This window comes from Carica papaya, chromosome 8, assembly GCF_054855325.1.
Source record: "Carica papaya isolate Zhongbai chromosome 8, ASM5485532v1, whole genome shotgun sequence".
NCBI classification, from domain to species: domain Eukaryota; kingdom Viridiplantae; phylum Streptophyta; class Magnoliopsida; order Brassicales; family Caricaceae; genus Carica; species Carica papaya.
In genome coordinates, this window is record NC_142316.1 from 31,718,860 (window position 1) to 31,745,378 (window position 26,519).

General features: G+C 34.2%; 2 protein-coding genes and 1 long non-coding RNA gene across 3 annotated transcripts; 2 read left to right on the forward strand and 1 right to left on the reverse strand.

Moving 5' to 3' along the window:
- Positions 1-114: 114 nt before the first annotated feature.
- GYRB1 (DNA gyrase subunit B) lies at positions 115-14,327 on the forward strand. The gene is made up of 21 exons (XM_088209261.1): positions 115-366; positions 696-825; positions 1,242-1,322; positions 1,419-1,532; positions 1,726-1,782; positions 2,675-2,776; positions 3,622-3,772; positions 3,902-3,978; positions 4,171-4,281; positions 7,951-8,021; positions 8,648-8,789; positions 9,289-9,387; positions 9,514-9,642; positions 9,786-9,900; positions 10,844-10,911; positions 12,052-12,165; positions 12,238-12,354; positions 12,505-12,558; positions 12,651-12,756; positions 13,393-13,523; positions 14,070-14,327. The coding sequence occupies exons 1-21, from the start codon at positions 224-226 to the stop codon at positions 14,136-14,138; spliced, it is 2,181 nt and encodes a 726-aa protein (XP_088065387.1). The 5' UTR covers positions 115-223; the 3' UTR covers positions 14,139-14,327.
- Positions 14,328-18,096: 3,769 nt separating this feature from the next.
- Positions 18,097-21,750, forward strand: LOC148252800 (uncharacterized). Its single transcript, XR_015814189.1, has 2 exons — positions 18,097-18,514; positions 21,387-21,750. It is a non-coding gene; the product is annotated as an uncharacterized LOC148252800 (long non-coding RNA).
- LOC110822807 (uncharacterized) lies at positions 18,891-23,629 on the reverse strand. Its single transcript, XM_088210260.1, has 8 exons — positions 22,559-23,629; positions 22,345-22,477; positions 21,406-21,621; positions 21,066-21,221; positions 20,570-20,822; positions 19,873-20,273; positions 19,360-19,476; positions 18,891-19,282 (listed from the first exon to the last, which is right to left on the reverse strand). The coding sequence occupies exons 1-8, from the start codon at positions 23,563-23,565 to the stop codon at positions 18,947-18,949; spliced, it is 2,619 nt and encodes an 872-aa protein (XP_088066386.1). The 5' UTR covers positions 23,566-23,629; the 3' UTR covers positions 18,891-18,946.
- Positions 23,630-26,519: the final 2,890 nt, after the last annotated feature.

The following is a 26,519-nucleotide window of genomic DNA, read 5'->3' on the forward strand; positions in this document are numbered from 1 at the left end:
AATTTATCATATTTTTATTATTAAAATAAATATAAATCTCTAAATAAATTTAAGAAATTAGCATCATTTCATCCAAACATAACCTAAAAAAGGCTTTATTTGTGAAGGGTTTAGACTTCGCCGGGTAAAAAATAAGGGTTTAATTTTGTTAACCAGAAAACAACGATGGCAGACCTTCATCCTCAGAAATTCAAAGCCAAGCATCTCTCTTTTTCTTCCCTCAATGGCGCTTCTTCGTAGAACTCCATCTTATCTCCATCTCCGAATACGCTTCATGGCCTCTCGTTCTCGATTTCTATCTCGCTCTCCTCCTTCCTCCTCTCTCTATTCTCTCTCTCGCCCCTCTCTCCTCTTTAGCAAGACAAGGTTTATCCTCTTTCTTCGCTCTTTTGCTTGCTTCTCTTTTCCATTTTCTTGGTTTATTTCCTGTTTGGCTTCCAAGAAAATGGAGTAAAGTGGTTTCCTTGGAAACAAGTTTACGCTCATTTTTGGTGCCTAGAGAACTTCAAAATAAGTGAACGTTTACTAAAGTTTTGAAATGCTTGAAATGGAATGACTCTTTGTTCGTTTTTTTAAAGTTCGTTTCCATTATTTCTTACTTCTTTGGTTACAAATAGTGAAATGTGAACTGGAAAACTACGAGTATGAAATGCTGACTGAAGTTCTGAAACATTTCTGTTTGTTGTTGGTTTCAGGATAAGCCTTCCTGCACCGCGTTTTAAAGAAAACTGGATTCCACTGAGGGCGTTCATGTTCTCAAATGTTGCTACCGAAGCCTTTCAAGGGAGCGCTACCTCCAAGGCTTATGGCCCTGATCAAATTCAAGTAATCATCAACATGCTCCTTCTATTCACCTATGTTATAAAAAATAACCAAACTACAAGCCCTTATTGTTTCCATGTTTTAGTATGCCATGTATGTTACCCCAACCCCTTAGTTTTCCCTGTAGAAGAAGAATATGGAAATGACAGTAAGTTATATTTGTTGGAGCTGGATTCACTTAGTTAAGTAATATTGGAAGTTTGCTTTGTATGCATAGTTGCAGTTTTTAGCTTTCTTTCTGAAAATCATTGCTCCTTGACAATCTATATTGATGACTTTTATGTAGGTAATTTTTGTTTTTTAATCCCAAAGCAATATTTATATGAAGAGAAAAAAAGAATTCTTTTGGTTGTTTCCTGACAAAAGAAGAAACCACCTTAAGTTCTCATGCTGACCATTAGTGGGTCTATTATGATTAGGTATTGGAAGGCCTAGATCCTGTTAGGAAAAGGCCTGGAATGTATATTGGAAGCACTGGACCTCGTGGTTTGCATCATTTGGTAAATTCTTGTGCTTTTCTCTTTCCATCTAGTAATAGCTGAGTTCATCCCAGCTATATCGTAGAAAGGATCTAAAGTTGTCCTTATTCCTCGTAGGTTTACGAAATACTGGATAATGCAGTGGATGAGGCTCAAGCTGGATATGCTACAAAAATAGATGTTGTCTTACTTTCCGATGATTCTGTGAGCATTACTGACAATGGACGTGGGGTATGTGCCTTGTTTATCTCATATGATTCCAACAAAATGATATTTGATCTCCTTATTTGTTACAAAATGGTAGAACATGACTACTTCTGATATGCGTACAATCTTATCGTTCCTTTTACTCATCACCGGTACAATAACATGTAGTGTACTTTTGCTACAATCTTTATTCACATGTCTCACTTGCACATTGCAGATTCCTACTGACTTGCATCCCGTGACAAAGAAATCTGCCTTGGAGACAGTGTTGACGGTACCATTGCATTTGATCCTTTTACAATTTACTTTATTGGCAGTAGAATTGGAATCTACTTCACGTTGAGCAATTTACTACGAGTTCTTGTTTAATTGTCCGTGTCCTTGCTGTATCTTCCATAGTCAACGTTATATACTATAAATGCAGTATTGAGTGTATCGTCAAAAATTGATATTATATAAATGTCTTATGATTTTTAATCACTTGTCCGTTTTGAATTAAAACAGAATAAGTAACGCCTTTTTCTTTCAAGCTTCAGCTTTTTGGGATAATTGGTATACTACTGGAGATCCATGTCTTTGTTTCTAATCATACAATGCTCCATTCTTTGTTCTTCATCATATTTTTGTATCCTCAATCATTACCTATGTGAATTTGCAAATTGAATCCACCTAAGAAGTCAGTTCGCCTCGCATTACATGTAACTCTAGTCTGGTTCAGCTTTCTACTTTTCATGTGAAAGTATGAGCATTTTTGTATTCTTTTTCTGTACCTATTTCTTAAATAATGCTGGGGCATTCTTGTCGAACATGTAGCCCTTGGCCTCTTTTATGACCTGCGTGATTTAATGGCTTTCCTTTGAATGTGACAGAGCAAATTTTTACCTGTTAACTTATGCAAAAGTTCTGCACAAATATGGAAATGTTTAAAGGATTGAGTGACTAATGCCACTGGATGCTATCTTCACTTATAAAATTGTGAAAACTTAAGGTTCATGATGGAGGATTTTCAAGTGACTGGAAGTTAATTTCATTTAAAATTTCAGCTGGAACCAGCTGCAATAATATGATCTTGATGGAATTTCATTGATATGATGTTATAGAATAGATTTCAAGCTCTATTATGTTTTAAAGAGACTGATCAATTCATTAAAGTGCCAATCGTGCAGGTCTTACATGCAGGTGGAAAATTTGGTGGTTCTAACAGTGGTTACAGTGTCTCTGGTGGATTGCATGGTGTGGGTTTGTCAGTTGTTAATGCTTTGTCTGAGGTGTGAATATATTCTTCTGTCATAATCTTGAAATTTCTTTGTACTTCTTTCATTGTTTCAGTGTTTGTGGTCCTTTGAGTTCCTCTAGGCTGTGGGTCATATTAATTTCTTAATATATTTCTATTCTTCTTGTTTTTCCGGTTAATATCAGTTATTATAACTGTTATTGGAATTGTAAATTTTGACTAGTAAACCTAAACAATTCAGATTTTGTTGGTCATTTGAAATACCTGTGTATTGACAAGAATGATAATCGCATGGATCTGTTGCAAAATACATGAATCAAGTTGAATTTTACATTTCAACCAATTATAGTGCTATTGGGTCTGAGCTAGGTCGAACTTACTTGGATTTAAACTGAATCCAAAGTAGAAAAATAAAAATTTTCTGGTTTTAAAATATTTCTTTTTCACGTAATAAGGTGACCAAAAGCTGGAGAGGATACTCGTTTGGGGTGAAAAAGAGCAAGGGATGATCGTCCTAAGAGATGGAGGAAGATTAATTATTGATCTTGAAAACCAAATTAATTACTCTCTAGAAATCTTTCTATTTGACCTGAGTGAATCTTCTCTCTGTGAATCTTTCTATTTAAATCTGCACAAATCTTCTCTCTATGATTATTCCTCTGCTAATCTGCAGTCAGAGAATTTTCTAAAACATAGGGCGTGTCACATTATTGCAAATTGATGTTTTCCATCTTAGCGATGTTTAAATATTGCAGAAGTTTATAGCTTCAGTTCAGGAAATTTCTCATTATACATCTCTTTATCTCTACTCTGGGTTTGACGGATGTAACCACTGTATCGAGTGCATATTTAATAACTTGGTTATGTGTTGCTTTGTAGGCACTGGAAATTACTGTATGGCGGGATGGCATGGAGTTTCAGCAAAAATATTCTCGTGGGAAGCCTATAACAGCACTAACATGTCATGTACTTCCAATTGAATCAAAGGATCGTCAAGGAACACATGTCAGGTTTTGGCCTGACAAGGAAGGTCTGGATTCATTATTGCCTGCATGCAAATTATGGTTGTCAGTTTGTATTTCTGTTTTTATTTTTTTATTCTTTGTGGTGATTATGTAATTTATTGTTTATTTTGTTGCATTTGCAACTCCTTTTGCAGTATTCACCACTGCAATTCAGTTTGACTATAACACTATAGCTGCCCGAATTAGGGAGCTCGCTTTCCTGAATCCAAAGGTGAAGTTAATTCTCCTATGGAGACAGTCATGATGTTTCACTTTTCTTTATTTCTAGCACCAGTAGTTAATTTTTTGTCTTCAGTGTTATTAGGAAGAGCTCTCATATTTATTCCATATGGTGAAAATAATTTGACCATCATCTGTTTTCCAATAGTTGGTATCCCACAATCTTTTCATGGTTGATTTGCAGCTGACGATCACTCTTAAAAAGGAGGACGCCAATTCAGAGAAGCACCTGTATAATGAATATTTCTATGCTGGTGGATTGACTGAATATGTGAATTGGCTTAATACTGACAAGGTCTGGCTTTTTCAGTGTTTTCAATATTTAACTCCTACATAGTCTTTATTTACAACTAGTTAACCTTGCACATTTGGAGAATGAAGGATTAGGTGATGGTAGTGATTAAATGAATTAGTATCCATAAAAGCACCCTCAACAAGGCTTGCACTTTGAGGTTGTATTAATCATTGGTTGTTGGAAACTGCAATTTGAGGACTTAATGATGTTAGAACATTTGGGTGGGACATTCAAAATCTGGCACTTTCTATAAAAGAATTCTTTTGATAATCTTACTAACACCTAGCATAATGCTGAAAGTTTTTCAACATCTATCTTTTAACTTTATCTTTTGGTGATTCAATAGCATATTTTTGTCTTACTTTTTGATAGTACATTGTGTTACCAATTTTGACATCTCATTAACATTCCACAATAAAGCCATTGCCTCACCCATCTTTGGTGTACCTTGTTAAGACCTGTATCTTCACCACCATCCTGTCTTGGCAATCACCATCCTATCTTGACAATCATAATCATCACTGCCATTCTGTCTCTATCATGTCTATGATCTTTTTTGGTGATAAGAAAAGAAGAAAAAGAGAGGGCGATAAGGCATCCTCCTACCAAGGAAAGGCAAACAAGGTACAAAACAAGGAAAAGGGGAAAACATTAATATAAAATAGCGTCACCACGCTTTTGCATATTGACATAGGCAACCCTGAAAATGTACAATACATCTCCCAAAAAGAGTGTATAAAGATCATTCTATCCCAAACAGTACATGGAGGACGAATTGCTGGTTAGAGATCCTAGCATTATGTTCCGTCCTCAAAACCTAACTCCTTAGCATAAAGGGCACTCTCTGCAAAGATTTATGTTCCTTACTCTTCATAGAATCCATCAAATAGGAAATAAACAACATCCTTACAGTGTGAGGAAAAATCCAACACTTCACAAAGACCAGAAAAAATGTTAGAGCTAGAATGCCACCTCACAACTCAAAATGTAAATTCTATTTTTCTCCGAAGTTTGAGAGCATGTCAAATGAGGAAGGGCCTCTATATGGTTGTTACATCTGTAGCAAATAATTAATGTTAGTCCTGTTAGGTATTGAACTCCAGATAAAGGCTTTGACTTTTGAGGAAACTTTCACCTTCCAAAAACATGTAATCAAAACCAAATTCTATGAATAAAAAGTCATTTTTCAATGACTTTCATTAAAGTTCTGCATTTGTCAAATCAATTAATTCCACTTTTATGGTCTTGATTCCGAAAAAAAAAAAAGCATCCAACATTAAAGATTTTCGCCCTATTAGTTTGGTTGGTTGTGTTTACAAGCTACTCTCAAAAATGCTGGCAAGTAGATTGTCTAAAGTCATCGGTTTGATCATCGGGGAAAACCAACAAGCTTTTGTCTATGGGCACCAAATTACGGATGCTATCCTTATGGCAAATGAGGTGGTTGATGATGTTATTAGAAATAAAAAAAGAGGGGTTTTATATAAATTAGACGTGGAAAAAGTTTTTGACCACGTCTCTTGGGATTTTATTGATCATATGCTTGAGAACCTTGGTTTTGGGTTCAAATGGAGATGCTGGATCAAGGAATGTATTACAACCATATGTTTGCTATTTTGGTTAATGGTGGCCTGTCGAAATTATTTAAAACTTCTAGGGGCTTAAGGCAAGGTGATCCCCTTGCCCCCTTATTATTTATTATTGTTATAGAAGCACTCAACACACTTGTAATGCAAGCTAGAGACTCGGGGCTGTTGAGAGGTCTCTTTGTGGGAAAAAATGACCATCAACTTAAATTTTCTCACTTATTTTTTGCGGATGACACTCTCTTTTTCTGGCAGACGGATGTAAAGAATATCCTTCATCTTAGATGCATTCTTCTTTGTTTCCAAGTAGTCTCCGGCCTCAAAATCAACATGGAAAAATCTGTATTGATAATGCTTGGGATGAATTCTGATGGTATCCTTGCCAAAGCACTCAGATGTAAATCTGCCCAATTCCCTATAAAATATTTGGGTGTTCCTCTTGGCGCCAAACATAAAGACAACAAAAGTTGAAAGCCAGTCATTGACGCTTTTCAAAATAAATTGGCATGCTGGAAAAGTAAATATATTTCCAAAGATGGGAGGCTTACTTTAATCAATAGCACCCTATCTAACCTTCCTATCTACTATCTCTTGGTGCTCACTATACCCAAGAAAGTTGTTAAGCAACTTGAGGCCATTCAATGTCGTTTTCTTTGGGGCGATGATGACTCTAACAGAAAGATTCACCTAGTTAAATGGGAGCAACTGAAGAAATCAAAGAAAGATGGCGGGTTAAGCATTAAATCCATCTCTGGCCTCAACAAAGCTTTACATAGTAAGTGGATTTGGAGGTTTTGGAATGAAAATAACAGTCTTTGGAAGAAAGTCATCATATGCAAATGGTTTGTAAGCAATGTGTATGACCCTGCTGTTTTGGAGAAGAACACGTTTGGCCTCAGCCTATGAAAGAGTATTTGGAATTCTAGTAAAATGATTCTAAATAATTCCAAATGGATTGTTGGAGAAGGTGACAAAATTCGGTTTTGGCAAGATACTTGGTGTGGTCAAATGAGTCTCCAAGGCCAATTCCTCACGTTTTTGCTATCGCAAGAAACAAAGATATTATTCTGGAAAATGTTTATGGAATCAGCTATCCTCTGTCTTGGAATGTGGCTGTCACCAGGAATTTGAAAGACTGGGAGATTGAAGAATATGAATATCTTCTCCCAATCCTTACAAATGTCAAAATTGTTACTGAAACTTATAAATTAAGATGGAATTTAAGCAAAAATGGTTCTTTTACTGTCAGATCTCTATACAGAAACTTGATGGATAAAAATCACATTGCTGCTGTTTTTCCTTACAAAATCATATGGAATAGTTCCATTCTACCCAGAATTTCGGTGTTTGCTTGGGAAGCAGTTATGGATTCTATTCTCACACTTGACAACCTTATGAGAAGAGGTTTTATGTTGGCTAACTGGTGTGTTTTATGCAAGCAGAATATGGAATCTTGTAACCATCTTCTTCTTTTGTGCCCAACATCCTATGAACTATGGATAATGATATATAAGCTGCTTGGTGTCTCTTGGGTTATGGCCAGTTCGGTAAAAGGTGAATTGTTAGCTTGGGAATGATTCACTTCCGGTAAAAGGTGGTATAGGGTCATTCCTTTAATAATACTATGGATTATTTGGAAAGAAAGAAATTGTAGAATTTTTGAGGGCAAAGAAACAAATTTTGTTATTATTAAGGATAGATGGCTTCATTTTTTTTTGGCTCCATCATCCATGGTCGCAACTTCAACTCTTTTGATGATCTTGGTCACATTGTGGATATACTTACTGATCTGTAAATAGTATCTTTTGTACATGGGTTCGCCATCTCGGTGCTCTTTTTAATATTACTACTCATTTTTATCTCAAAAAAAAAAAACAAATTCTATGAAAGGTTATGAGCCAAGAGTTCCAAAAAGGATTGCTAGATAATGTGATCGCCTCCTTAAATAAACACAGAAAAGAATATCACGAACACACAAGTAAAGTTAAAATAAAGAGATAAAAAACACATTCTTATTTTAGTCTTTGAATTTGACATTTGGGTGATATTTGCATGAGTGGTGACTTGAAATTCTTTGATTCAGAAACCACTACATGATGTCCTGAGTTTCAGAAAGGAAGTAAATGGAATCCTACTCGATGTAGCTCTTCAATGGTAAGTAACTTTATCTGTCTATATGCATTGATGAATAGTATTGGTCTCCTTTTTCCAACTAGAAGGAAATCTTGTTTGTGGTCTACTTGCTGAAAGCTACTTCATGGTTCTATCTGAAGATGTTTTTTATTTTTGTTATGGCCCTCTTAAGACACTTTTTACTCGTCTGTTGAATTTAGCTTTTTATTCCACTTTTTCAGTGGCTTTTCATGGCATTCCAAAAGCTCAACTTAAAAAAGACTCAAATGTTTACATTAGAATTTTGTAGAGGATAAGGGATTTGAGGGAACAAAAGAAGGTTGTTTAGATAATATTCTGTCTCAAAAGAAAGTTGATTTCTTTCTAAATTTATATCCAGTTAGTTTTAAAATTGTTTTTTACTAAACACAAGAACTTCTATAAAAAACTATGCCTTGTAAAAGTTGTTTTGCTTCAGCTGGTACTCGTGCAAGGACCGAAGCTCAATCAAATTGTTCACTATATTTCATATAATTTAGCATCAACATAAGTGCACCTTTGCATCTTTTATTTCAAAGAGAATGTTAACATCCAGAATTGAGATATCTATTAAATATATTCGTGCGTGATTGATACTATTTAAGTTGCCTTGTCCGGTTAATAACTAGGTGCTCGGATGCGTATTCAGACACAATGCTTGGATATGCTAATAGTATTCGTACTGTTGATGGCGGCACACACATAGACGGTGTAAAGGCCTCATTAACCAGAACTCTGAATAGCCTTGGAAAGAAATCGAAAGTTATCAAGGTGTGTCTATTGAAGCTACTCTCGATGATTTTCTTTTCCAGTCATTCATCTCAGTTTTCTTTTTCTCTGTTTTTTTTGGTTGGTAAGGAGTGAGGTATTAGTGATTTTTGAGTGTTTGTGCTATTGTGTAACACTTTATCTCATCAATCTGCTGATCAACTCTGGAGGTTCAAATTGAGTACAATAGGAGTAATGTTTTATTGCTAGATGCTTGGCTGTTTGACAATGAAATCAGGATTACTTTTATCTTAACTAGAGGACATTAAAGCATTGTGTTACTGCTGTACTCTCTTCTGGCATATCCGAGTAGAAGTTAAAGCTTGAATAGGTTTCAGGTTTCTTCCATATGGAACTAGTTTTTATATAGTGTCAGCTTTGGAGTGATTTTATTTACATGGATTGTCAGAATTAAGAAAGGTTCAGGTGGGTTCTTTGAACTCGCATCGAGCAACTATGGTGTTGCTTTCATAATCATAACTTATTATTTCTATCCATCCAGGATAAAGAGATCAATTTAAGTGGTGAGCATGTACGGGAGGGATTGACATGCATTGTTTCTGTCAAAGTTCCAAATCCCGAGTTTGAAGGGCAAACAAAGGTATTTTTCCTTCAAGCCTAAATTTTCATGGATAATAATACTCTTGATCTGTAAGGATTTCTCCTAACATGCTTCTTACTTGGTTTCTAATATTTTTCATGGGTGGCTTTTCTGTTTTCATCAAAGACAAGATTGGGCAATCCGGAGGTAAGAAGAATGGTTGATCAATCAGTTCAGGAGTATCTTACTGAGTACTTGGAGTTACATCCAGATGTACTTGATTCAATCCTTTCAAAGTCTCTGAATGCCTTCAAGGTATTCTGTTCACATGCATATCCATCTTCTGTTTGTTCAATATTCTTTATGCTTTGTAAGGTGAATTTTTTCGAGGAGCAAATGTCTGTGGTTAAGATGAGCAATTAAAATTTTTCCCGAATGGATTTTGGTTATATATTTAGGCAGCTCTTGCAGCAAAGAGAGCAAGGGAGTTGGTTAGATCAAAGAGTGTGTTAAAATCGTCATCACTTCCTGGCAAATTGGCTGATTGTTCATCAACGAATCCTGAGGAATCTGGTATATTTTGCTCTCCGTTCTATGAAAAATCAATTATTTTTTATGAAGAAACATAAGTATAAAAGATTCAGGATCCTGAGGTTTTACATGATAATTTAAGAATGATTCATATTTGTTTACCTATCTTCATAACTCTATTTAGATTTTATCATTCAAATTATGCTGGAATGAATTTAATCAGTATCCTGACTATTTTGGATGCATGTTTGAGAACATTGTTTATGGATTGACTTGAACAAGACAACTAGAGAACGTAATCTAGTGTAATCTGTTGCATTTTGTTTTGGATGGATTATGCTTTATTTATGGTCAAAACAAGGTAATGTTTTGAAGATTTTCTACCCCTGCTTTTCTTTAGTTTCTTTTACCCCATTTCAAAAGATACTTTTTGAGAACAAAACTTTTTTGTTTGCGTCTATTCCTATTGTAGAAAGTCTTTTTGTTTTGTGAAGGGATCTAATTTCTTAAACCCAAAGGGTCTTCCGATTTATTGTTATATTACATTGGGGTATAAATGTGATTTTCTCCAAGAGAGATAGTAACTCTTATCTGTTCTTTTGGGGGAAAAGGGTTTGAAGAGATAATTACACTGATCATGATTTGTTGTCAAAACAAAGAACCTCTTTCTATTGACCAAGATTTGTCCCCAGATTTTCCTCAAAAGAAAAAAAGAGATATGTCTCTAGATTGGGTCCAAGAAAAGTTCTAATGTGCCAATAATGCACTAACTCTTCAAACCAAGTTAATTATTTCAAAAAGATCTTCTAGACATGGTAGAGTTTTTTGAAATATGAAAGTAAGATACCTATCTGATGACTTTTTGGATTACCTAGTACAGTTTACTTTATAATTTAACTATGATAAGTTGTGTTTATTTGGATGCAAACAGTGAACATTTTATCATTATCACCTATCTTTAATTTCTTCTTTTCAACATATTCAGAAATTTTTATAGTTGAAGGAGATTCTGCTGGAGGAAGTGCAAAACAAGGGCGTGATAGGCGCTTTCAGGTAAAGTGTTAGCTTCTGGTGGGTTTGCTGAATCTGTTATTGAATTTTACAGAATGGTAGCAAGTTTTTCTTTCTTGAAATCTGTTGTTAGTAAAAGATTTCTTGGTGAACTTAATTTTATATTTTTAAGTTTTGAGCTCTTTGAATGTTTTCGCTGAACCTTTTATCCTATTTTTCTGTCATATTGCAAGCCCTGACTGACTTTAATGTGTATCTGGCACACTTGTTTCTTTTTTTAGATTCCCTTTTGACATAAGCATTTTGTTTAAAAAGACAATGCACATCCTGGTCGATTTTTTCAGGCAAATATACCATGAAGTAATCTTTTACTTTAAACAAAAGACTAAAATTTATCCAAAATATATATAATACAAGGAGGGACGATGAGGTACAATCCTAGAAAGCATAATAAAAAGCATAAGAGAAAATTGAGCGAAGGTCCTTGCATTAAGCTCCATGTTCCAACCACAGAACCCAAGACCAGCAGAAAGATCTGTTTCCACAAGGCCCTGTGCTCTTTGCTCCCTTTTCACTCTTGCAAAAATGGATAAAATTGAAAATGCTCGACCACCCAAGACTCTCAACCAACAAAGTTGTATTCTAGGTTTGACATGCCACATCAGGGTGCAGAATGAATGACTGCTAGAATGAGAACTTTGATTGCACATTCCAAAAATGTCAGTAGATAGAGCCCTATACAACTGTGTGCTTGTAACATATATTTTGTTAATCAACCAAATATCACCATACAAAGTACAACCTCAAGAAAGAGTTTAACTTTGGAGGGAACTTTCACTTTCCAAAAGGAATTGCTGAAGACTAAGTCCGTAGTCAGGTTTGGAAGAAAAGTGCAATGAAATAATCTTGTGATCAATGGAGTAACCTCGTTGCCAATGTCTTGGCCTTTTTTTCTTTTCTTGATCCACAAATTTTATTTACAACTTACAATCAAGTCTCTTCCAGTGTGGTTGTTTTATTGACATTTGGCTTATTCTGACAATTGGTCTTCCTACTGTTTTGGATACATAGTATGTTTTGCATGAGATCAACTTCATGATTGAAATTATATTTATGTGAACTTGATAGAGTTGTAGTTGGATTTCTATCCCTACAGAGTATAACTGCTGTGAGTGGATGCAGGCTATTCTCCCGCTGAGGGGTAAAATTTTGAATGTTGAGAGGAAGGATGAGACAGCAATGTACAAGAACGAAGAAATTCAAAATCTTATTCTTGCTCTTGGACTTGGAGTAAAGGTAATCTCATTTTAATGGTTTCTGATTCCCTTTTTGCTAATAACTTCATGTGCTGAATTCCCTTCATTTCAGGGGGAGGATTTTAAAAAGGAAAATCTACGTTATCATAAAATTATCATATTAACAGATGCCGATGTTGATGGTGCTCACATCAGAACTCTGCTATTGACATTTTTCTTCAGATATCAGGTAGGCAAAGGATTTTTTTCTTTTACTTATAGAGGAGGTGATGGTAAATTATTCCCAATTTTATGGCTTTTATTATCTCAAATACCTGCTTTCAAGTGCTCAGTAAAACACATATAATTTTTAAATTGACATGGTAGTTCATGTTTGCAGAGAGCCTTATTTGATGAGGGTTGCATTTACGTTGGTGTTCCACCCCTTTACAAGGTCTGTTTATAGTAATGATGGTGTCAGATAGTATTTATTCTAATTATCAGCCCTTAATTTACCTTTTATTCATTCTCTGCTGAAATTTCCAGGTTGAGAGAGGAAAACAGGTATACTATTGCTATGACGATGCAGATCTTAAAAAGCTGCAGTCTTCCTTCCCACAAAATGCATCATACCACATACAGAGATTCAAAGGTGAAAGTCCGAATCCTTCTTCCTGTTTGTTAATAGTTGTAGGGATCAAGTGACTAGGTCGGAACACGTGTTCTTGATTTATGCCGAATTTTACCGTTGGATAAATTTGACATTTATTCCCTGATTATTTTCGACCTTGGAACTGAAACCAAATTTATCCTTCATTTTGACAAAAAAAGGAAAGAGAATGTCAGTTTTTGTGAATGGTTTACATTCCTAACACTGGTTCAAAATGCTTGAGCGTGCTCTATGTCTCCATCATTGTCTCACCAAATTAGACATTGAAAGTAGAAACTGATTTCTCAAAACAAATTTTACTGTCATCTCAATTTGCAATCAGAATCACTTTGGGTACCTTGCGGATCAGTAGCTGGATTTTGCCGTTTAGTAGGAACAACTTGGTTTCTTCTTTCCCACAATTCTGTCAAATGAACCCTTGAGAATCATTAACAATTACTCTGGTGCTCCATTTTATGTCTGATGAAGAGATGACTCTTACATATTTGCTCGACTATTGAGGACAATCTTGTCGAACTTTGAAAGTAATGCTGTTATTTAGCTCATACGAACTTGCTTATAAGGGATGGTATGATGAAGGTACTTACCACGGAAAGATCTTCCTTTGATGCATTGCAGGCTTGGGAGAGATGATGCCTGCACAACTATGGGAAACAACAATGAACCCAGAGCAAAGGCTGCTGAAGCAACTCATGGTTGAGGATGCAGCAGAGGCAAATGTTATTTTCTCATCCCTTATGGGCGCTCGGGTAAGTCAATCTGTGACCATGCACTTATTTTGTGGTTGAGTTTGCCTATCATAAAACTTAAGCAGTATTATTTTCTTTGATGAAAGCTATACGACAGCTTTCCTGGAAGATCAAATATTTAGGCAGTGTATGGAGGCCGAATGTTATAATTATGGGCAAAATTACAGTTTTAATCCCTGTTGTTTGATTTTCTTGCGGATCAATCTCTCTGATTTTTTGGGATAATAGTCCAAATGCATGTGTTCAGATTTTTAAACACTAATATGTGGAAGTTGGAAGTCAAGATTAAACAAATCAAGATTGGGGAAAAGAAAATATAGGATAATAGTCTTAAAAATTTAATGATTTGATCAAAAGAACCAATAACAGGTATTTATTTGTCATAAAAAAAGTCAAACAGCACACATGAAACTGTAATTTTCCCGACAAATACTAGGAATTATATGTAAAATCTGCCAAAATCAGTGAAGTACTTCATAAACTGAGCTTTTGTTTTTTTCTGATCATGTTCAAATATAATAGATTCTTGTATTTTCTGTTCTCTAGGTCGATGTTCGGAAGGAGCTCATCCAAAGTTCTGCAAATAGGATCAATGTTGAGCAGCTAGATATTTAATCGAAACTCGCAGGAGCATGTCTCATGGTCTTATAAAGGTAAAAAGCAGAGTAGTTTCTTGGCCACCTTGTTGCATTTAGGAAAGAGAACTGGGAAACTGGTGGAGATGCTGTGTGTTGGGATGTAAAGGGTGGAAGTCCAAAATGTAAAATAATTTGATTTTTTAATATAAAATTATTGCATTTCTAATTTATGATTATATTAGATTAACCCAAAAATTCCCATTTTAGTATATAAATGGTCCAAGTTCACATATTTCATGAATTTTTAGGATATGAAAAATAAGTGAAAAATATATTTATGTAGTGTGTTTTTGTTTTACTTTTAATTCTATATAAATATGATTGTTTAGTAAAATGATTTTTATTCATAAAATAATTTAAAAGGACATCGATAAAAGAGTTTTTATATGCTTTATAAGCCAAAAGAAAAAATGTAATACTTAGGTCTAAAATTTAATTCGAGATAAATTTTTTAACTTATAAAATATATATATGTAATTAAAAAAATATTATTTTAATTTAATTTTATTAAATTATTTGAAAAAAATAAGTTATGAATAAAATTGAAAGCAATTTGGAAGAAAAGTGGTGAAATTTTAAGTTCGATGAGTGTTTTGAAAGAAAAATTAGAAATAAAAAGTCAAAATGCAAAAAGGAGAAATTCGGCCAAATGGGACGACACAGTCAGCGGTCATAGTGAATCAGAGTACACTGCGTGGCAAAACACGCTGACATCGGCGCTACGCGGGCGATTCGCGTGCCAAGCGATCCAACAGCCCAGATTCAATTCCGCGCGCGTGAACGGTTCAGATGCATTCTCTCCTTAATAGCGATCGGACGGACGAAATCAATTGTGCTGAACAGTCCATATTCGCCTACGCAATCAGCCTAAACAGGCAACGATCGGATAACTCTTCTCATTCTATATCGACGCGAATGGATGACCCAAATCGACGTAAAATAAGTATATAAACATTGTGTCACAGGGGAAACCTAACCTTAGCCGCACCTGCCCTCGCTGGAGAAGAAGAACCACCCACCGGAGAAGGAGACCGACCTTTGACCGCCGCTGCACCGGAGCCATCGTCGACTGCCAAAAAAGGTAAAATTATCCACTACCCGCTTGGAATTCGATTTTGAGTCTCCATGTGGCCATATAGGAGTAAAAAAGACAAAGGGTGAGCTAGAAACCGTGTGCAAAGTCCGACAGAGTCGCTGCGGCCGAAACCTTAAAACCCCTCTGATGAATCGCTTCCCGTTTCCCGTTTCCCACAATTTTCTGACTGTTGTGTTCACCATCATTTTTTGTGCAGGTTAATCGAAGAAGAAACCCCAGTCACGAAGGAGAACTGGCAGAATCGCCGCATCCGAAGACCCCCCTGCCGGTAGGTTCGATTTTTTTAATATTCTAACCAATTGAGGTTCCCTACCGTATTTTTTCGTAGGATACATATAAAACTGGTTAAAACCGGTCAGGTTGAGGCGAACAACCGGCGCTGGAGTACGACGCCATCGTTGTGCCAGAACTTTAAAATTAGCTAGAAAAGGCTTTTAATATCGATTTTGAATTTTTTTGGGTATTTTTAAGTACGTGACAAATATTTTGGATTCCCACATGAAAAATTCAGGAAACCTAGAACCCATTAGGAGACATAGTAGATAACACGTTGTTTCTAAAATATCGATCCAGTTAAGGATCATTCAACCTATTCTCGATTACAGTAAATTGAGGATTAATAATCGATAATTGTGTATTTCGTGAAAAAATTAGAAGAACCCTAAAAATATTATAGGTCACTAGTGGAGTAAGAACTGATTAGTCTACATTTGTCATGATTCCTTGTTTATTTTCTTGTACTGCATATATTTGCTTGCTATTATACTGTGCGTAATTGAATTGATGGTTTTTATGGTTTTCACGGTTATTTGGTTATTTGGTTTCTACTACATTGTTTATTTGGTATTCTGATTATTGGTTATTTGACTATGCTAAACTATATCGCTCGTTTAAGTACTATTTGAATTAATCTGTAAATATAAAATGAGATATTAGTATGTTTTAGTGGTTGTTTGGATGATAAGAATCTAAACAAATGAAAGCTTACTGGATATCCTGGGAAAAGGTGGACGAACTCGGTATATAGGGAACTCTATTGTGGACTACGGGGCTGAGAAGTCCCATACCACAAAGGTTTTGGGAGATATGGTTCACTTTCATATCGGACGGGGTATCGAGACAATGGTATTTTTTGGCACCCATTACCGGACAAGATATGAGGACGATCGGGTTAATTGTCAAATCTTGATACTGGATCCACGAGTAGAGAAATATCCCTATGGATCTCAGATGTCCCAATAAGTAGGTTAAAAAGGAAGGATTGCTGATCGTATGTACGTAATTGAAATATCATTTGGTTAAGTGTCTTCATAGGTTGATTTTGGAAAAAATCGTAACTGTAAGTATCGAATAAAAAATTTTAAAGATAAATATATTTACTTAAAGAAATGACTCTATTAATTATTTTTTTTATTTTTACCAACATTCAGTTTTTTGTATCAGTAATTAGTGTGATATTCTTACTGAACTAGTGTAGTTCACTATTTCAGATCAAGAAGAAAGTTGTGAGCAGTCCACCTCTCGAACTCCCTTCAATTAGCAAAAGTTTTCATAGCATACTTATTTATTTATTTTTCTTTAATTACCGTTTATCTTTTATGAACCACGTAGAAAATATATTTCCGTAATCCTATTGAACAATTCAATTTATTATATAAGAAATATAAATTTTAACATTATTATTCGTTTTTGCATTTAAATTATAAATTTATTTACTTTAAAGTTAAGTACCTTTACAAAATAAGTTAATTTTTAGTATTATGAGTAATAAATTATTGGCTACAAGTTAAATGAGAGAAATAAATAAATAAAACTGTAATTTTTTAATTAGAAAAAAATGAAATAAAATTATAATTTAGTTTTGGGTTAAAATCTTTTATTTTTAATTTAAATTTATAATTTTTTTTTTTAATTAAGTGGTACTTGTACCTTATTTTTGGGATACAAGAGGAGAGACAAGCACAACAATACCAAAAAAAAAATAGATATTATATATTTTAGGTCATGAAATTCTGATGAGATCTTCTCTAATGATGTTTAGAATTTTTATAAGAGGGTGTTGTATATGATGTAGTTTAGGGGCTGGTTAAAAGTTTGATTTGTCAAATAATCCACACACTAATTTTTTTTATGATAGACATATAACTTTTTAATTTCTAAATATGGGAATAGAAAAAAAAATTTGGCATTACATGCTTGATTGTAAAATTAAAAATAAAATATGGGTAAAGCAAAAAAAAACTATTTTTCTATCAAAATTTTTATAGTTATATAAAAATATTATTAGTTCAAACAATTTTAAAAGTTTAATTACCAAATAATAATGAATTTTGTGGACTTAACTATGATATAGTAGTTTAAGAATTAAATTCTTAATTTACTATTTAAGATAAAATATTTTGAAAAGTAGTTTTAATTCACTTATATTGACATTTTTATCACAATATTTTAATAATTAATTTATATATTTCTTAATAAATATATGCGTAATACAATTTTATAATAAAAATACATAAAAATTAACAATGCACTATTTAAATTTATATTATAATGAAAAAAATGGTGAAAATATTAATCATCAAATTAAAAAATAATTAATATACAATATCATTATGTTTATTTAATGCAAAATCATGGTAAAAGAATATACTTTCAACAAATTTTCATACTAATTAATATACAATGTAATTATTTATAAAATGATGTGATAATTTAGATGACTTATTAATATCATATAAATCATTAAAATTTTTATTTATATTCACTCAAATGAATTTGTACACAAAATTTATTATGTCTAACAATTTTTCTCTTTTAGAAATATATTAATCACTATTACTAATTAATGGTTAGGAGTAATTATCATTGATAATTTAATTAATGAATAAAATAGCAATGATTAATCAGGTGAAAAAAGTACGAAGGACGTTTGGATTTGCTGAGGTCGGATATAAATTAATACTGTAGACCCCACGAGTGGCAGAATATCCCGCGAAACTATACGAATCAATTCAGAAACTGAAAGCTTACAGAGAAAAAGTTCAGCCATGATCCAATCACTTCAATCTCTGGCTTTTCTTCTTCACTGCATCTTCTGTTCCAACGATGAGAGTTCTTCTCGTTTGCTTAGCTCCATAGGACTTTGTTAAGCTTAATCCCTTTGGGAATCCACAGGGAAGAACCAGCTGACCTTAGTAACGACGAGGTCTCGTTTGCTAATTCATCTTCAAGCTTCACGCGCAGCCTTTGATTCTAAGGTTAGTTACTGCTCTCAACTGGAAATGTGATCTTCCATTAACATATGCAGATACTTTGTATACCTCTTCTTCAATGTTTGTTTAGTATCTTCCGATGAGGTGTTTCTTTTGGCATTTGTCTAACTAGGTTCTCTTTATGATTAGTTGATTTGATTTGTCATGGAATTCAGTGTTGCAGCTGATTTATGGACCATCGTCTATGGAACTTGAATAGATTTTAGAACCAGAATTTTAATGCACGGTAGTTGTTTGATTAAATGACTCGGGGAGGAGAGGACACTTCAGTAACGGCTTGAATTTGGGTCTACGTGTGATCGTCTTTTCATTTCATTTAGTTTTGATTTTACCATTATTCTAGGTCTGCACGGAAGCCCCATGACAAGCAGAAATGCTACTCTACATTAGACAAACATTAGGTTACAAGTCAAATTCTTAAAGTAAATCAAAATTTCTCAAGTTTGCGAGAAAAGTTTCTCCAGTGATTGACCCGCATTTTACAAATACAGCAGGATAACCAATTGAAGCTTCTACCAAAACTTCTGAACCTTGTTTTGTATATAACTTTCCTGTCCATATGTGTTGCCAAGAACAAGTTTCTCCTACTGGAAAATATGCTTTGACATTCTTCTTGCCCTTATCAAGGACAGGCACCACTAGGATCTCACTACCCACCAAGAATTGCTGGTAACTCAGTCTATGCACCCGTTCATCATCCGGATAGTGTAGAAATAGGTGGCGGCAAACAGGCAAGCCTTTCTGGGCTGCTTCCTGCTTTATTGAAAAAGAGAGTTTAGATCCGTGAATTTTCTTGGAAAAAAGTGGACATAGCATCAATTTATTATCACCTTTACAAGTTGGATTCTGTAGAATTTCCAAGCGGTATAAATTTTGGCAAATCGTGCAAAATGGTTAAGAGTCTGCTCGTTTGAGTAAAATTGAGTGTTGCACGTAGGTCTGTTTCCCTGCCAGTGAGGAATATCTAAACTCTTCAAAAATATCATTACAGTTTACTTTTTTAAGTAAAACTCAGAAATGTAATTTACTGTCAACCTATTAACTTTCACTAAAAACCTAAACTTGAGTCTTGTTTTCTGGTATATGTATATATACAAATACACATATATATATATATGTATATATCCTGATTTTATACGAAAAGCTTTACATATTCACAGGTGATAATAGACTTGCTAGTTATAAGTATTGCCCATGGAGCTAATAGGCTTTATAGCAGATAGTATGTCTATATTGCACATGGTATTAATTGCTTAGAGAAGTTGAAGAATGTATATCTCTCTACTTCTTGTTATGGGAAAAATGATAGATAACATAACTGATAGTAATTCAGGTTTACTTACTTCATGTGTCCGGAAAACACTGGTGAAAGCATTTAGCTCCATCCACCTTAAAAGCAATTCTTCACTTCTCTGATACTTAATAATTGGTAAATTTACTGAACAGTAGCCTCCAATATCACTGTGATTAAAGGCATACCCAGAAAGTCCACTGCTTAATAGGCCAACAACAGCACTCTTAATACCGTCATTAGCCTGCCAGCTTACCATTTGGTCTCCTTCCCAAAATAACATACCCCATCTGGGACTCTCTCTGAAACCAGCCCTCATGAAGAAGATCAAAGGATCTTCTGGTTCTTCTCCTTCCTTAGTTGCATGGTTGCTTTTCCATTCTTCAACAAACTCTCTGTTTATTTTGGCCCATAACTCTGGATATCTGTTATGAGCTGAAATAGGATCTTCACCTGAAATAAGAGCTCCTACCTCGTTAGCAGTCACTAGAAATTCAAATAAACACAGTATTAATCATTTATGCAAGAAAGAAAATGAAAATTATAATTATACTAAAATTTACCAGAAACTTGACGAGTTATAGAACAGCAAAGCACAAATCAAGACATGGTCAATAACAAAGCATATTTTGGAGGTGACAAAAATCCTTGCTATTGGAAGCTATCCAAATTTTTAGGAATGGGAATTAACTTTTTTACCTGCACAAATACCTTGACAAATCTATCAAGAACAAATTAAGCCTTCAAACCTGAATATAGGGTAGCGTCGACAGGCAGCCCTTCACCAAAATCAGCCATCCATCCTCTGACTCCATCATCTACCATTTCCTGTAAAACCTGCTTGAACCAACCTGTTGCAACTGGGTGTGTCAAATCCAACATTCCCACATCAAAAGCTGTATTTGGAACCATATATGGTTCTCCATACTTGTCTTTGATTAGGATGTCCAACTTCTTTGCCTCTTCAAATAGGTTTCTCCTCCGGTTAGGCTTATCATTCGTCTGTCAGAGAAATTTAAAGCTTCAAAACATAGTTGCAATTTCTTTATCTTTTCCGATCACAATTGAATAATTAGTTTGTTTAGAACTACTTTCAGTTCAAGGGAAGTTCTATGCATAGAAAAAATAATTGATTGTTTTAAAAACAGTGGCAATCCCCTTCTCAAAGTTTAGAGAGGCTACTTAGTCATGAAATAGTTATACCATAATGTTAGTAGAGAAAACTTGGAGCAAGGAGATAAATACCGGGGCTAGACATGGGTTGCAGTATGTCATAACTTTAATATGCTCGGCACCAAGATCTTTAATAAGCTGTCGCCATCCCTCATACCTTTTGGTATCCACTTCCCAGTTCCACCACAGCTGAGAACCAATCAGTGTCTCCCGTTGCCCCACCCAATCCTACACAACAAGTGCCACTCAATTGATTAAACTGCTAAATACTTGGTGGAAGCAAAGTTGAAATTAATCAAGTTTGATATGTGAAGATGTTAAAATTATTTGCTGAGATGAAACGAGGATCATCAGTTGTGCACATCAATAAGCTAAAAAGACGTTTCTCTTCAGGGCATGCAGTGTGCATTACCTGCAACCAAAATGATGAAATGGGAACCTTGTAAGTCTTCAGTTCATCCCAAACATGGCGAACCGCATCTGTGCCACCTTGCATTCCAACCACAGCCCCAGATATAATCCACTCAGGAAGCTCCGGAGGCCTTCCAACACTTTTTGTGAAGTGCTCAATGATCTCAGATGGTGAGTTACCGTGCAGAATCCTTCCTTGAATTGAATTTCCATGAATCTGCAAGTTCTAGTGTTTAGGAAAAGGAAACCATGATTTTTAAAGTTCTAACTCTTGATGAGCCTAAAAGATATGCTCGTTCATGGCATTTTCCTCTTCTTTCCTTCAAAATCTAATTTTCTTTTTTTTTTTTAATTATGAGCAAAGAACTCAAAAATTTGTAAGGTAGTAGTTTACAAATTGATTTCATAAATCATGACTGTAATTGAAATTATTCTACATGCAATATCACGCTGCATTACAGTTGATGTTTCTGGGCTGAAAAGAATGTCTTGGCAGTAGGCATACTTGGAAAATTATTCTAGTCCTGGACACTATCATGATCCCCACGCACCATTTTCTGGATGACACGGAAGTTGAGGAGTAGAAAAGCTTTGGAGGGGGTTGAGGATGTGGGGGGATTTTGATAGGATCAGGAACAGATGGTTCTAGATCCTTGACTTTTTGACTTTTGGTCATCTTTTTTACTCAATGGATGATTTGGGGGACCTTGTTGAGATCTTGGTAAATATGTAAATAGTTTGTATAGGGGTTGGCACCCTTATGGTGTCTATTAATATAATTTATACTTTTTATTAAAAAAAATTATCAAGACCTTCCATGTATTTTTTCAAGGTACTGGTTATGGCCCCTTAAGTCTCTAGTGTCTGATACGGTATTGTATAAGCTATAAAATTAATAAAATGTTTTTCTCTATTAGAAGCAACTACTGTGGAACCAAACCTGTACTTGGACTCTATCTGATCTTGTGAGATCAAATACAGAATAGTTGTATCCTTCAAGGTAAAGAGACTTCATCTTTGACGTCATGTAAAATGGTGATGGAGCATAAGTTGTGCTCCAATCACCACCAGCCCTAGCAATAAGGAAAAAAGAAGGTTTTATGTTTATTATTCTTGTAATTGATTCTGGTTTATATTCGCAAAGTATAAGTTACCTGTAGCTAACCAAGTTAGCAGCGAAAGTAATAGGTTGGTCGCCTCTTCCAATTCCTTGTTCTTGAACAAAAATGGGTACCCTTTTGCCTTTAAAGTCCATATGAGAGAATTGCTCACCAAAACCATAAAATCTTTCACTTCTTTCGCTTGAATATGTTAAGCAGACCCTATTGAAATGCATGGAGTCTGCAGTCTTGGTTTCTCCTATTTCTTTCTCTGCTAATGACGAAACTGCTACAAATCCTCTCGGCCTTGTGAAGAACCAGCACCATCCCAGCCTCTTTTTACGTATCCATCCAAGCTTTCGCCTAAACCGCTGGTATCTAGCTATAGGAGAAGCTCTCTGTTGGGACTCAATTTTTGGCGTTTCAATTGTCACTCGAAAACCAAGTTGATGCCGGTTCTTTTGGTCGAATAGAACCCAATATCTTGCACAATTAAACTCAAGGTTTATGTCTTTGTAAACGGCAGGGTCCGGCAGCTGCTGTTTCTTCTTCTTTTTCTGGGTATTGAAAATTCTTCCTGTGATCAGCAAAACAGGGAACTGGGAATCTTCCAAAACTATTTTCTGATCTAACCCTTCATAGCTAGATAATAAATCATGATCTCTATCATCCAACCAGTGCTGAAATTGATCGATCACTCTTATATCTTCGATTGTTTGGTGGTCATAGACCAACCGTATGTTTCTGTCTCTGAAAGCAAATGAACCTCTGCTTTCTTCCACCTCGGTCTCAGCCAAGGCTGCTGAGACAAAAGCTTCTCCTTCGACGGTAGACCATATAAATTTTGTAGGCTGTGATCGGTGAGAAATTGAGAGACACCCTCCATTTTTGGAGTCCCAGAGGAGCTGAAAGTCTCTGCCAATTGGGTACTTTTGGTGGGAAGGTAGTGTCTGGAGATCGAAAAAGAGACTTCCCTGAATGAAAGGAAGGGATTTTGGGGTAGAAGGGAAAGGGTTATTAATGTGTTTATGGTGCTTTTTGGTGATCTTAAGTCCTGCCATTCTTGGAGCTTAAAGAATTGTATTGATTATTGACTTTTGTCTCTTAAGAAATTGCTGACCGAGAGAATCCCATTTATACAGAATCGAAGTGAATCTGAAACCCAATGTAGTGAAATTCCCCTCCCGCCCTGCCCCTCAAAATTTCTGATTTTTATTTCTTTTTTGGTTAAAAAAAAAAACAATCATCTATTTTCCTTTGGATGAAAAGTAAATTTTCAGTTGTTTTTCTTCTTGTCTGTTCTCTGTATTGATCTACCTTTTATATATATAAATTAATAAAATTTATATTTTTAATAAGATTAAAATTATTATTTGAATTAAAATATAATAATTTTAATAATTAGATTACGGTATTGTACTGTTGGCAAGAATTTTTTTTAGAGTAATTATGTGAAGGTAGTACTAAAAAATAAATATATAAGTGAAGTAAAAATTCTCAAAATAATATGTAAGATAGGTACAAGAGACATAATGTTAACACACACTTAATAATTTAATATAGAACACTTAAAAGTACTCTTATTTGAGTACATAATGTTTCATACTCTTAAGGAGTGTTCTAAAGTACTTCTTATTTTATGTAATTTATTAATTAAAAATTAATAGTGAAATGCTAAAAATTAATTGAGCTATTACATAATCTAAAATTTTATAGCACGTAAGTAAATGTTTAAATGTCACTACCTTTAATTTGTAATAGCATCTATATACCATTTATTTAAAATATTTAACCCATATATGGCCAAAAAAATTATTTGATTTTTTAAAAAAGCAGAAAAATTAAAAAATTCAATTTCTAAAAGCACCATGAATTTTTTAGGAGATCGATTTGATTAAAATTTTTATTTTGTACTAAACAATTTCTACTTTTAACTACTTAGATTTTTTTAATGATATTTCAATCTATTACTAAATTCTTCAATGTAATATTTGTTGCTTGGAAGGGAATTCGGCCGGGTTTGTAGTCATTGTTCATTCTGGTGAACATGGACTCAGGTTATGGATCCATTCACTTCCTCTTGTTATGTTCCTTGGTGTATTTAGCCATCGTTTTCTACCATGTTCAAAATGCTTCCAAGGAGTCTTACATATGTATAGGCTACTTTCATTTTAATCATAAATTTTAACTCCATTTTATGGTAGTTATCTCTATTTCTGGCTATTACTCATTCTGAAAAAATATACAAGACAATGTGATTATATTACTGTTGTTGTATGATAATTATTGTAAGGAATCTATCATAGCCTTTTCATTGTTAAAAAACTCAATAAACATGGGCTGCTATTAAAATTAAGTCAGTCATCCTAATTCTATTAATATATTAATTAATTAAATTATTAGTTCATTAAATTAAATAAATAGATTATTATTAATCTATAACATAATTATCAATGAAAAAACTTTACATTTTTAAATAAAGTAAAATACAAAAATCTTAATTATTAGATTTTTGTGTTGATGATAACTTTTAATGAGGTTCTCACGTCATGGATGCATAGGGAGCTCATCTATGGTTGAACCCATATTGACGGCATTAATGATGGAACTAAATCTTTTGCTTAACTAACAGGAAGTAGTATTACTTGGATATAATTTTGTTATTTAAAATATTGTATGAAAAAGGGGAGTGAGATTTATTTATAAGGAAGAAGAGGGCTTTAATTGTAAATTGATTTGATATTTTTAACCTTTTTTGCATCAATAAAAAATTATGATATAAAATTAATCAATGTGACTGCAAATAAATATGGTCCGGAATATGTATGTGAATGATAATTGACAGGGATGATTAATAATTTTCCTTAATAATTCCTCTTATTAAACAATAATGAGAATTTATTGGATGGTAGGAAGCTCAGCCAGGTCTGTCACTTGGGAGGATAGAAGCAGAGATGTCCATGACGGACAGGTATGAAGAAGTTGCTCTGCAGAGACAATTGAGTATTAATTAGGTCTTAGACAATTACAAATAATTTTTTGATTAGATAATTAATACTTTTATTCATCTATTCGATTATACAGACTTTATTTTTGAGTTTGTGTCCCCCCTATCGTAGAACAACTTATTAGAAGATTATGCGGATGCAATTCTTCTATTGCGTGGTCTTTATCATAAAACAATTTATTAAAATAAAATAGGTCTAAATAATTGAAACGGGCGAAACATTACGTATTCTGATTCTATCTGGAAAGCGTGTTACTAATCTATTCTGATTCAATCTACTCAAAGCTGGAGATCGGGACTGACCCAAAAAAGAAAAAGAAAAAAGTGCTAATCCATCTCAATTTATATTCACTTGGGTCGGACCAGCCCAAAACCAGTCTCTTCCACCCTTCTCGCTGTCGGTTTCACCGCCAGTTTCATTGCTGCAAAACTCATCCTCTGTCTCCAAGAGACACACTCTCTCTTCCTTGATATTGAACCTACGTGCTGTCGTCTCTCTCTCCTGCAATTTCAGCTATTTCATGATCGAAAAGACAAAAGATATTTCGAGTTTCTCCCAAGACAGACATTAATGTAGGTGGCTAGCATTGAATACTTTGGATGTGGAAATTAATTTTTACGCAATATATATGGATTGGATATGAGGTTTTTCTTTTCTTAATTTTAACCCAGTATTTTTGAGTTTTGAAATTAATTTAGTGATGGGTTTGTTTTAAAATTTGTCCTCCAAATTTCTGAAGAATAAAAGCTCTTCAAGAATAAATAATATGAAATAGACGCCATCAAGTGGAGGAAGATAACCAAAGCTCTTGAAGAACAAATAACATGAACTAGAAGACAAAAAGAGGAAGAGGATGGTGATAACGAAGCAAGAGGAAGAGGAAGAATTGAAAAGATGCTAGGATGATTTGGCAAGTCAATTTTTTTGTTAAAAAAAAAAAAAAAAACTGAATTAAATTTTTAATTCATTGCGATTGCTTCTTTTAAGTTCATTACAACTTGTTGAAC